Source organism: Physella acuta, unplaced genomic scaffold, assembly GCF_028476545.2.
Source record: "Physella acuta isolate Inbredline_101_S28 unplaced genomic scaffold, ASM2847654v3 ptg000750l, whole genome shotgun sequence".
Classification (NCBI taxonomy): Eukaryota; Metazoa; Mollusca; class Gastropoda; family Physidae; genus Physella; species Physella acuta.
Window position 1 is genome coordinate 120,791 of NW_026732268.1, and position 13,328 is coordinate 134,118.

Genomic DNA, 13,328 nt, shown 5'->3' on the forward strand with positions numbered 1-13,328 from the left:
AGATAAGCAAACGTTCAAACCACTTCCATGACTTATTTCCCTTTTTTAAATAGTCAAATTGGGATGCTCATAAGCTCCTTTTAATAGATTTGTACTAAACGAATCAAAAAGCAATTACTTCTCTTACTAAATATTTTTTCATAAAGTACTTACTAAAGAATGACATTGTATAACAAGAAAATGTATTTAAAATTAATAATATAAATACAAAAAAATATATAAATAATCATAAAAACTAATGCCATTACACCAGGGGTCGGCAACCTGCGGTTCGCGAGCCGCATGCGGCTCTTTTGATGCCAAGATGCGGCTCTTCAGCTCCATGCACAAATATTTATAATTTTTTTATTTTCGAAAATTAAAAATACTGTTCTACATCATTCGGTGATGAATGATATAATAATAAATATAAACAATAAACACTCGCTATTATATTAGAATATTTATTTACTCCCTATTTCAATGTTATTTCTATTATATATATATATATATATATATATATATATATATATATATATATATATATATATATATATATATATATATATATTATCCTAATAAAATATCATAATATTGAAATAAAAAATGTGTGTGGCTCTTTAAAACTGGGAAATTTTGTAAATTGCAACTTTTGGCTCTTCCGTCTCAAAAGGTTGCCGACCCCTGACTTACACACATGACATTATGTATGTAATAGATTGAGATAATTGTATTGGTATTATATTTATATTGTTATCTTGAGTGATGTCCCTTACATGTGTCTCTCGTCACTTCCGTCTTGCCGGTTAACAATTAAAGCTGTTTACATACTCATGGCTTCTGTCTCCGTTGTATTCATAATCTACCTCAACTGGCGACGAGGATAAACATCTACTAGAAAGAGCACCTAATTACGCAAAAAAAGAGGTTTGCTAGAGCTTATTAGCTAATTATTTCTAGAATTATGGCGCTGTATGGCCAAATAAAAGAATTTGATGCGAATGATGAAATCATTCAAGATTACCTAGAGAGGTTAAGCTTTTACCTAGAAGCTAACGACGTGACGATAGAAGCCAAAAAGAGAGCTGTTTTGTTAACAGTCATAGGGCCTCAACAATTCAGGCTACTAAAGGACTTATGCGCACCAGCTAGTCCAGATACCAAGAGCTTTAACGAGCTGAGCAAATTGCTAACAGACCACCATGCGCCTACCCCATCAAAGTTTCTATGTCGAGCTAGATTTGACGGTAGAACTCGTCAACCAAACGAGTCAATATCAGAATATGTTGCTGCCTTACGTCATTTAAGTGAATTTTGTGAATTCGGAGACACGCTGTCTGACAGATTATGTGAAAAGTTTGTGACAGGTGTAAACAGCCCCGATATTCAAAGAAAGTTGCTGCTCGAGTCAGATCTAACATTAGAAAAAGCAATACAACTTGCAACTTCAATCCAGCAGTCATCAGATGCGGCGAAATCTCTAACGCCTTCAGGGATCCATGCAATAAACAGCAGGTTAGTCAATAAACATCAACCCCATCAGAGCATTCCAACTTATGCTAAACAGCCTGCTCGTTCAAATCCTAGATCTAAATCTAGTAATAATTATCAAAAATGTCATCGATGCAAAGGTCCCCATGCATCTCATCGGTGCAAGTTCAAGTCTGCAACTTGTTATAAGTGCAGTAAGCAAGGTCACATTGCCAAGGCCTGCTTTGCAAAGTCTTCGTCTGTTGCTAAATCTAGCCAGTCAAGACAGTACCGCAACCAAAAGCAGCACTATGTTAACTCTCACCAAGACTACCTAACCCAACCAATGAACCACTCTACCTGTGAAAATGCTCAAACTGATTCGCAGCCGGATTTCAACCTGTTCTCTGTTAAATCAATAAGTCATGCTCCCATCAATGTACAAGTTAATATCAACGGTAAGAGCATCAGCTTCCAACTTGACACTGGAGCATCTCTAACAGTCATAACAAAGAAAGATTTTGACGCTGTCATAGGAGGATCAGTGCCTCTACAGCCATGTCACAAGTGTCTAACAACATACACTGGTGACAATGTTCCGGTAATAGGAGAGTGTATGGTTCATGTAAGTTATAATGGTCAAAGTGTTAAACTTCCTCTTCTTGTGGTTGAAGGAAATGGACCGCCATTACTAGGTAGGAACTGGTTAAGTGATCTTAAGTTAAATTGGGAGAGTATTTGTTCATTGAAGAATGTAAAAGAATCTAGTCTTACTTCACTAGATAAAGTTATATCTGAAAATAAAAGTGTTTTTGGTAATCATGGATTACTAAATGATAGAACAGTGAAGTTAAGCATTAAAGACACAAATCCAAGATACTGCAAAGCTAGAGTTCCACCTTATGCAATGAGGAATAAAATTGAAAATGAGCTAAGTAGATTGGAATCTAATGGCATTATAAAGAAGGTAGACTATTCCGATTGGGCGACACCCATTGTGCCAGTGTTAAAGAAGGATGGTTCTATAAGAATTTGTGGAGATTATAAAACTACACTGAATAAGCAAATAGAGCTAAATAGGTACCCTATACCTAACATTGAGGAAATTTCTTTGAATTTGGCAGGAGGAGACAAATTCACTGAATTAGACTTTAGTCATGCTTACACTCAACTAGAACTGCATCCAGATTCAAAAGTCTATACGACAATAAACACACATAAAGGACTCTACCAATATGAAAGGCTATGTTTTGGCATATCATCCAGCCCTGGAATTTTCCAAGCTGTCATGGACAGTATTTTTAAGGACATTCCAAATGTTTGTGTGTACTTTGACAATGTGTACATAACTGGTAAGAATGACACTGAACATCTTAAAACACTTGATAAAGTATTAAAAATTGTTGGTGAAAAAGGTTTAAAGATAAACAAAGATAAATGTCAATTCATGTTGACAGAATTTAGTTTTCTTGGTTATATATTAAGCAAGCAAGGTATCAGACCTCATCCTGAGAAAACAAAAGCCATTAAGGAAGCACCCAAACCTGAAAATACCCAACAACTAAGAGCTTTTTTGGGCTTGATAAATTACTATGCAAAGTTCATAGGAAATCTGTCTGGTAAACTATCACCACTGTACAAGCTGCTACAGAAAAATGCAACTTGGCACTGGGGTAAACAACAAGAAGCTGCTTTTAATACAGCAAAAGAGGCTTTGTCTGCTGACACCTTACTAACTCACTATGACCCAGGGAAAAGACTTGTATTGACATGTGATGCTTCACCAGATGGTGTAGGAGCAGTCTTGTCCCATATGGATGAGAAGGGTGACAGACCCATTGCTTTTGCCAGTAGATCTTTGAACCAGGCTGAGAAAAATTATTCTCAGTTAGATAGGGAAGGCTTAGGCATCATTTTTGGTGTTAAGAAATTTCATAAGTTTCTGTTTGGTAGGAAGTTCACCATCTTTACAGATCATAAACCATTGCTAGGTTTATTGGGAGAAAACAAAACCCTACCTGAGCATGCCTCACCAAGAATTCAAAGATGGGCTATCACACTAACTGCATACAATTATGAATTGAAATACAAACCTGGATCTGAGAATAGTGCAGATAGTCTTAGTAGATTACCTTTAAAAAACCAAAGCCTGAGCTATGTACCAGAAGATGTTTTTGTTCTCTTCACTATCATGGATAACTCCAATATAAATGTGAATGATATTAAAAGAGAAACACAAAAAGATGAGTGCTTAATAAAAGTATATGAGTACTGTAAGAATGGTTGGCCTGAAGAGTCTGTGAATGAGGACTTAAAGCCATATTAAATAAGAAATAAAAACCTTTGTGAAGATAATATAAAAGATGGAGAAGATACAGTCCATTATCAGTCAGAGTTGCCTAAACAAAGTATTTGTAACTTAATAAATGATTATGGTGATATGGCAATTTCAAATGCTTTAAGTAAGAAGGAATGTGATCATAAAACAACTTTGCTAACATCATTAGCACTTACAGAAACTAAAAGGGTAACATCAAAAGAAAAGAAAAAGATTTTTGCCATTTAATACACCCACTTCAAATACTGGATCACAGTTGCAAAGTGATATGGTCCAGAATATTACTCATAAACAGTATTTTTGGTTACCAGGAAAGCACTATCAGATTACCTGAGAAAATTGATCAATCAAAGAAATCTATGTCAGTCAAGGATCTGAATAACGGCATAATACTTCCAGATGCCAATTCAAAAATAGTTCCATTAAATCATGACAACTCATGCATTGAAAGAGAATTTGGTATTGATGAGAATGTGTATCTAAGAAATTATGGGAGAAAGGAAAAATGGATACCAGGTCAAATTGTTCAAGGTACAGGACCTGTGTCTTATAAAGTTAAAAATAACTTGTGCAGATAATAAGTGTGAATCTATCAATCCCACCAAGTCTGATCAGTTCACACCAACTCAGTTGTTTCACAACCAAGCTCTGTTGATATGAGTGAACCAAGTTGTCTGGAGTCAGAAAATGTAAATTCTGGAGTTAATGAGTTAAATCCTAGACCTCCTGAGATAGAGAATCCAAATGGTCAGAATCTTGAGTCACCAAATCAAAAGCCACTGAGAAGGTCAAGCAGGACAATCAAAGTCCCAAATAAGTTAGACCTATGATTCTAAAGGTCAAAAGGACTTTGACATTATTGTTTTGTATTTTGATTATGTTGTAGCATATTGTGCATTGTTTGTAAGGATGTAATCTACCATAGTGTTCATGTTACAATATAATTGGTGATTTTAGGATACTATCAATTGTTCTATTGAGAGAGGTGTTATTGTGTTCTAAGGGTAAAGGGATGTAATAGATTGAGATAATTGTATTGGTATTATATTTATATTGTTATCTTGAGTGATGTCCCTTACATGTGTATCTCGTCACTTCCGTCTTCCGTCTTGCCGGTTAACAATAAAAGCTGTTTACATATTAATGGCTTCTGTCTCCGTTGTGTAATTCTTAATCTACCTCAATGTAGTAATTTGTTTTAATTGAAATTTTTTTTTTTTCAAAACCCCAACAGGCCAGCAATGTTCGTATTTTGTGTGTGTAAATATATATATATATATATATATATATATATATATATATATATATATATATATATATATATGGGGGGGCCTAAAAAATTTTTTTTGCGGGGTGGCCCTTTTTTTCTAGTTCCGCCACTGGCGTGCATGTATGTTAGCTACTGTAGAACAAACACTGCTATAGTGCAGCTATAGAAGACCTGTTTGTTTTTTACAAAACCACTGTCAAGGTGCACGAAAAACATTATTAGACCGCCCCCTCCCCGCTAGTCATATAGGCCTACTTACTTGGATGCAAAAAATTAAACCTAGATTCAGGGGAAGCCACTCTATTTCACAAATGGCTGCTGTTTATAATAGTATAAATAGCAAATCTTGCTCACAAACACTGCTGTTTAAAGTTAACATCTGGCCTATAGGATAGGGGCCTATAGTAAATAGTGTTATAGAATCTATAATATATTCAGCCATTGATTTAGGTTTATTATTCATTTATCTATAATATTTGACACAAATATATCACAATATTAGTATTTAGGGCAGGGTAATCTATCGTTTTAGGTACGTAAAATCGCCCGCGACTAGTAATGTGAAAAACAGGTGACTCCTCACATTTTAATAATTATTTCACATTTTGATGATTTTGAGGAGGATTTATGTTTTGAAAAATACAAAAATGTTTCCTTGTTTCATAATTTATGTACCTTTTTTTAAACAATTGAATTAAAACTTTTCAGTAATAAATGACAACCAGCGATGTTTCCAACAGATGCAACCATGCTCATTTACTATAGCAGCCATCTTGTTAAAGTTTTATTTTTATAGACTTATAGCGCGAGATTCAGGCGGAAGTCACTCTATTTTACAAATGGCTGCTGTTTATATAGCAAATCTTGCTTGCAGACACTGCTGTTTAAAGTTAATTTCTGGCCTATATTGATATATTTAGCCATTGATTTAGGTTTATTATTCATTTATCTATAATATTTGACACAAACATATCACAATATACTTATATTACAGCCTTGACAATGAGGTAACGTTTTCGTACATTAATAGCCGCGGGCGATTTTACGTACCCTAAACGATAGATTACCGTATTTAGATCTAGATCTATAATTAAAGCCTTGACAATGAGGTAACTTTTTCATACATTACTAATTTTTTGAAAATTGCCCTGGATTTTTCTTTTTTATTGTCAATACAAATGCATGCAATGTAAGTCCACTTACTTAGCTTTTTGCTTATTTTTATTGATTTAAATTTTACCATTATTGTGAGAAGACACATAATTTTAATTGTATTAGGATAAAAACATCCTAAGATCTGTTAAACTTCAATAAATAAAATGGTACAAATGAGGTTGGTTTGTATTGGTGTTGAGATTATCCAGAAAATAACCAGTGACTTGTCTGCACCACTGGAGTTACAGATGAATGGAGAATGTAATTTAGGATTTACACTTTCCCTAAACATATCAAACAACACCAATAACCACATTGCTAGTGTGTCTATTATGCCAATGATGTGACATGCAGCAGATTGAAAGCCCCAAATCCATGTAAGCATTGATGGGCTCTTGACACAAATTTACAATAGTCTAAGTAACACTTTATGCTCATTCATTAACCTTTCTCAAAAAAGGTTTGCTATTTGGGATTAATAGAATCCATGGTTTGATTCTTGGATGCAGAGAAGAATTTAGGCCGCATTTGTGCACAAGGCCGCCTTTGCAGGGTTCGCTCCGCGTTACGCTTAATCTTTACCCTAGGTGGCACGCGATCTAAAAAAAAACATATCAGGACTGCCCGATATTTTGTTTTTCGTGGTAAGAATTTAATGTTGACATAGAGTCTAGATCTAGATCGAGTTGAAGCGTATTTACATTATTTCAACACCTAAGAGTCTAGTACTTGTAAAAAAAACAGTACAGTGTAGTGTCAATCAGTGGGTCAGATTATAGTCCTAGATCTAGCAGCAATCTAGATCTAGCTAAATCAAACTGTCCTTTAACCTTTAGGCCTAGCTATCTAGCATGCGTGATAGTAGATCTAAGTCTATATTATTTTTACACTATGTGAACTTAAAAAAAATATTTCAATTTGCTTGAGGGGTGAGGAAGAGAGAAGTGAAGACAGCAATCTCGTGAACTTGTGTTCATTCTATGAACATTTAGGTCTGCTGAGCTCACAGTGACCTCGCCGACTGTGGGCTGTGGTGGGATTTTCCACTCACGGGATAGTAAACGTAAGGCAAGCAAGCAATGACGACAGTGACGATGTTTGAAAATTTTATTTAAAAAAAAAAAACTAATCATAGTCTACATCATATTTTTAATATGAAAAAAAAAAATGTAAAAAAAAAAACTAGTGCCAGCCGAGCTAACCCCGGATTTGAACTCGGAACTCCGGGTCTATGAACTAGTCTACAGCTGGCACACTGTTGACTCAAACACCGGATGTGAGAGTTATGCAAAAAGTAAGCGATTTCAATTACAAGATGGCAAATCCAACCTCCGAGACGCGTAGTCTATTCCTGAGGGGCCACGCTTTGCGAGACGCGTAGTCACTTCGAAGAATTTATACATCTAAACATAAACTTTTGTTGGGCATTGTTACTTTAATACCTGTACTGATCATGTCTTTTACAAATAATCATGACCCTGGGGTCAATAACAGTTTAGAAGCCAGCTCCTAAATGTCCTCTATGTTTACTTCTATTTTGCCGTTTGTGGATAAGTTTGGGGTATTATACTTACAGTCATTCAATAAAGTGAATCAGGAGCATCTCCTGGTGCACCTGCAGGGTTCGATTTGGCGCTCTGGGCTATCCTGAGAGCGCAGTGGTGCATAATTACGTTTTAAACAGTGCAATAGACTAAGGATAAGAAAGGTTACTATAGTCTCAATAGACTATGGATAAGAAAGGTTACTGTAGTCTTTAACTTAATTGAATCCGGCCATCTTCCTGCACCCCGACAGGGTGCTATTTGGCGCCCCGGGCCTTCCCGTGTTAGCTATGGCGCCTACGTTCCTTTAAGTGAGTACAAAAGACTATTAAGTTGGGCTACTAAAGTCGTTTACTAAGGTGAATCGGCGGTTTCGCTTGCGCCCCAGCATGGTGCAATTTGGCAACCCGGGCTAGACTGTGAGCACTTTGCGTTTATGTTTGCATTTAAGTTTGTGTTTATGTTTGCGTTTATTTTCTATTTTCATTATTTTGAGTTATTGTTTGCATTTTGGTTTGCGTTTGTGTTTTCTATATTACCACAGAAAACACAGTGGGACTACTTTCACTGTAAAACAAAGTCTTAGTAACATAAGCTGTTTTTTTGTGTTGTAATATTATATGACTGTATTGCAGGTATTAAAGGTTAGGTATGGCTGACATTATATCGAGTGATTTGAAACAGAGCCTAGTGCTGCGCCTACCCCCCTTATTGAAAAAGATTTTGGTTCGGTGGAAAAATGCACTGAATCATGAGAGTTGGGTCTTAGAAAAAATGATGGAATTGTTTTGTAAATTTATAGGTAAAGTATTATTGTCTGTGTTTGCACACTGATTTTACTACTAGGAATTTGAGTATTTTGTAATTAGGACACCATGACTTATTTAGTACAAAAAGTGACACCTATCTACCATAGTATATTTTAATAATCTTTTCTTTGCCTTAGCTCCTAACAAGCTACTGATTGAAGAAGTGGATTTTGTTGGGTTTCTTCAAGGCTTTTATCAAGAGATGAATCTAATAGACTACCCTGATTTTGTGATGAATAATGTGTCCCTAATGGCTAGCCAGATGATTCTATCTACTCACAACCTAGGGGTAGCTGGAGATATTGCATTTCAAGTCATTAGAAGCCCCTTGTACTACATGATGGTCAACAGAGGCCATAGAGTAGATGTAACATTTAACATTTACCTCAAATTTTTAAAATCAAACTCAGCCATTTCCCATTTGGAAAGTGTTGATTGTAAGTCATCATCTAAATCTACTTAATGATTCCTTCTAAGAAAATGTGTATCAGCCTGTTCAATTAGTGTGCCAATTTTTTTTCGCCCTTACAGTTGACACTGATGCATCAGTTGCCTATGCATTGGTCAGTCCACATAACTACACAAGGAAATCAGCTGCACATTATCTTACTGCCCTGGTTCAACTCAGTTTTCAAGAAACTTCCACTCCGCTCAGGAGCCAAGTCAAGAAGAAATTGAAACGGCAAATCATTGACCTCATCCTCAAGTTGACCACTACATTGAGTCAGCAGTTGATTGAGAGAAATATGTATGAAATGGCAGTCTACAACAACTTTTTCCACCTTCTCAGTCTATGTGCAGCTGCATGTCCAGAGTTTTGTCAAACGTTCTCCTCGACAGATCTCTTTGACAGAGTCAATATTTGCCTGAAAGTGCTGGCTCCACATGTTCAAGACAGCACAAATTTCTTGGCCTCTACTGCAGAAGTACTCCTCAGGCTGTGCCATTATGGGTTAGTTGTTTTATTACTGAAGGGGTTAGATTTACATTAGGGTTAAGATTGTTTGATACTAATGTGTTATTGGGTCATACATATCCTAACATGAAGATGATATTTACAGATACAAAATTAATAATTTAAAATAGTACATGTACACAAACTAAGCCAGAGCTCTTGTTCACATCTAAGCCAGAGCAATTGTACACATATTCTAAGCCAGAGCAATTGTACACATCTAAGCCAGAGCAATTGTACACATATTCTAAGCCAGAGCAATTGTACACATCTAAGCCAGAGCAATTGTACACATATTCTAAGCCAGAGCAATTGTACACATATTCTAAGCCAGAGCAATTGTACACATATTCTAAGCCAGAGCAATTGTACACATCTAAGCCAGAGCAATTGTACACATTTAAGCCAGAGCAGTTGTACACATATTCTAAGCCAGAGCAATTGTACACATATTCTAAGCCAGAGCAATTGTACACATCTAAGCCAGAGCAATTGTACACATCTAAGCCAGAGCAATTGTACACATTTAAGCCAGAGCAATTGTACACATCTAAGCCAAGAGCAATTGTACACATATTCTAAGCCAGAGCAATTGTACACATATTATAAGCCAGAGCAATTGTACACATATTCTAAGCCAGAGCAATTGTACACATCTAAGCCAGAGCAATTGTACACATTTAAGCCAGAGCAGTTGTACACATATTCTAAGCCAGAGCAATTGTACACATATTCTAAGCTAGAGCAATTGTACACATATTCTAAGCCAGAGCAATTGTACACATCTAAGCCAGAGCAATTGTACACATCTAAGCCAGAGCAATTGTACACATTTAAGCCAGAGCAATTGTACACATATTCTAAGCCAGAGCAATTGTACACATATTCTAAGCCAGAGCAATTGTACACATATTCTAAGCCAGAGCAGTTGTACACATCTAAGCCAGAGGACTTGTACACATTTAAGCCAGAGCAATTGTACACATCTAAGCCAGAGCAATTGTACACATCTAAGCCAGAGCAATTGTACACATCTAAGCCAGAGCAATTGTACACATTTAAGCCAGAGCAATTGTACACATATTCTAAGCCAGAGCAATTGTACACATATTCTAAGCCAGAGCAATTGTACACATCTAAGCCAGAGGACTTGTACACATTTAAGCCAGAGCAGTTGTACACATCTAAGCCAGAGCAATTGTACACATCTAAGCCAGAGCAGTTGTACACATCTAAGCCAGAGCAGTTGTACACATCTAAGCCAGAGCAATTGTACACATATTCTAAGCCAGAGCAATTGTACACATCTAAGCCAGAGGACTTGTACACATTTAAGCCAGAGCAGTTGTACACATCTAAGCCAGAGCAATTGTACACATCTAAGCCAGAGCAATTGTACACATGTAAGCCAGAGCAGTTGTACACATCTAAGCCAGAGCAATTGTACACATATTCTAAGCCAGAGCAATTGTACACATCTAAGCCAGAGCAATTGTACACATATTCTAAGCCAGAGCAATTGTACACATCTAAGCCAGAGCAATTGTACACATATTCTAAGCCAGAGCAATTGTACACATCTAAGCCAGAGCAATTGTACACATATTCTAAGCCAGAGCAATTGTACACATATTCTAAGCCAGAGCAATTGTACACATATTCTAAGCCAGAGCAATTGTACACATATTCTAAGCCAGAGCAATTGTACACATCTAAGCCAGAGCAATTGTACACATTTAAGCCAGAGCAATTGTACACATATTCTAAGCCAGAGCAATTGTACACATATTCTAAGCCAGAGCAATTGTACACATATTCTAAGCCAGAGCAGTTGTACACATCTAAGCCAGAGGACTTGTACACATTTAAGCCAGAGCAATTGTACACATCTAAGCCAGAGCAATTGTACACATCTAAGCCAGAGCAATTGTACACATCTAAGCCAGAGCAATTGTACACATCTAAGCCAGAGCAATTGTACACATTTAAGCCAGAGCAATTGTACACATATTCTAAGCCAGAGCAATTGTACACATATTCTAAGCCAGAGCAATTGTACACATCTAAGCCAGAGGACTTGTACACATTTAAGCCAGAGCAGTTGTACACATCTAAGCCAGAGCAATTGTACACATCTAAGCCAGAGCAGTTGTACACATCTAAGCCAGAGCAGTTGTACACATCTAAGCCAGAGCAATTGTACACATATTCTAAGCCAGAGCAATTGTACACATCTAAGCCAGAGGACTTGTACACATTTAAGCCAGAGCAGTTGTACACATCTAAGCCAGAGCAATTGTACACATCTAAGCCAGAGCAATTGTACACATCTAAGCCAGAGCAATTGTACACATCTAAGCCAGAGCAGTTGTACACATCTAAGCCAGAGCAATTGTACACATATTCTAAGCCAGAGCAATTGTACACATCTAAGCCAGAGCAGTTGTACACATCTAAGCCAGAGCAATTGTACACATATTCTAAGCCAGAGCAATTGTACACATCTAAGCCAGAGGACTTGTACACATTTAAGCCAGAGCAGTTGTACAAATCTAAGCCAGAGCAATTGTACACATCTAAGCCAGAGCAATTGTACACATCTAAGCCAGAGCAGTTGTACACATCTAAGCCAGAGCAATTGTACACATATTCTAAGCCAGAGCAATTGTACTCATTTAAGCCAGAGCAGTTGTACACATTTAAGCCAGAGCAGTTGTACACATTTAAGCCAGAGCAGTTGTACACATATTCTAAGCCAGAGCAATTGTACACATCTAAGCCAGAGCAATTGTACACATCTAAGCCAGAGCAATTGTACGGTTCCCAGAAAGAACCGCAACGGAAAAAAGCGCAACGGAAAAAAGCGCAAATCAAAAAGCGCAACGGAAATAAGCGCACACGGAAAAAAGCGCAAAGAGAAAAAAGCGCACACAGAAAAAAGCGCAAAGAGAAAAAAGCGCAAACGGAAAAAAGCGCAAAGAGAAAAAAGCGCACACAGAAAAAAGCGCAAACAGAAAAAAGCGCAAACGGAAAAAAGCGCAAAGAGAAAAAAGTGCACATGGAAAAAAGCGCAAAGAGAAAAAAGCGCAAACAGAAAAAAGCGCAAAGAGAAAAAAGCGCACACAGAAAAAAGCGCAAACAGAAAAAAGCGCAAACGGAAAAAAGCGCAAAGAGAAAAAAGCGCAAACGGAAAAAAGCGCAAACAGAAAAAAGCGCACACGGAAAAAAGCGCAAACAGAAAAAAGCGCAAACGGAAAAAAGCGCAAACAGAAAAAAGCGCACACAGAAAAAAGCGCAAACAGAAAAAAGCGCAAACGGAAAAAAGCGCAAACAGAAAAAAGCGCACACAGAAAAAAGCGCAAACGGAAAAAAGCGCAAACAGAAACAGAAAAATGCGCAACCAGAAAAAACACAACGAAAAATGTGCAAAAGAGAAATTTAGCACAAAGACCATATGGACTAGATGACACATTTATACATGACTGTTAGGGCTGCTGTGAGAGTGTCGTGTTTGATCACGTGATCTACTACCATTTAAAGCGTACCACTACCATCTGCATTCCCATCACCACGATACAGGCGATAATCACTTTACACAATGCCTATTATTTTCTTGGTCAATAATTATTCAACTACTATTCTCGTATAAACATAAAACTATCGACATTACACGAAGTATCTTTCACATTCTCCCTAGTCCGAACTACCTAGCTTGCATACTATAACAACCCGTTCCTATGGCAAAACTTCACTCTCTTTCATCCGCGTCATCAAACATGCATTTGTCATATCTCTCGTAACAACATTC

The 13,328-nt window shown here is 36.9% G+C and overlaps 1 protein-coding gene across 1 annotated transcript in view; it reads left to right on the forward strand.

The window, feature by feature from the left end:
• The first annotated feature begins 6,619 nt into the window (after positions 1 to 6,619).
• The window catches only part of LOC131950295 (uncharacterized), a 28,709-nt gene continuing 22,000 nt past the window's right edge, over positions 6,620 to 13,328 (forward strand). Inside the window, exons 1-4 of the mRNA XM_059312401.1 lie at positions 6,620 to 7,506; positions 8,392 to 8,558; positions 8,703 to 9,002; positions 9,097 to 9,517. Of these exons, the coding sequence (XP_059168384.1) occupies positions 8,408 to 8,558; positions 8,703 to 9,002; positions 9,097 to 9,517 (872 nt within the window). The 5' untranslated portion in view covers positions 6,620 to 7,506; positions 8,392 to 8,407. The remainder of the gene's footprint in view (positions 7,507 to 8,391; positions 8,559 to 8,702; positions 9,003 to 9,096; positions 9,518 to 13,328) is intronic.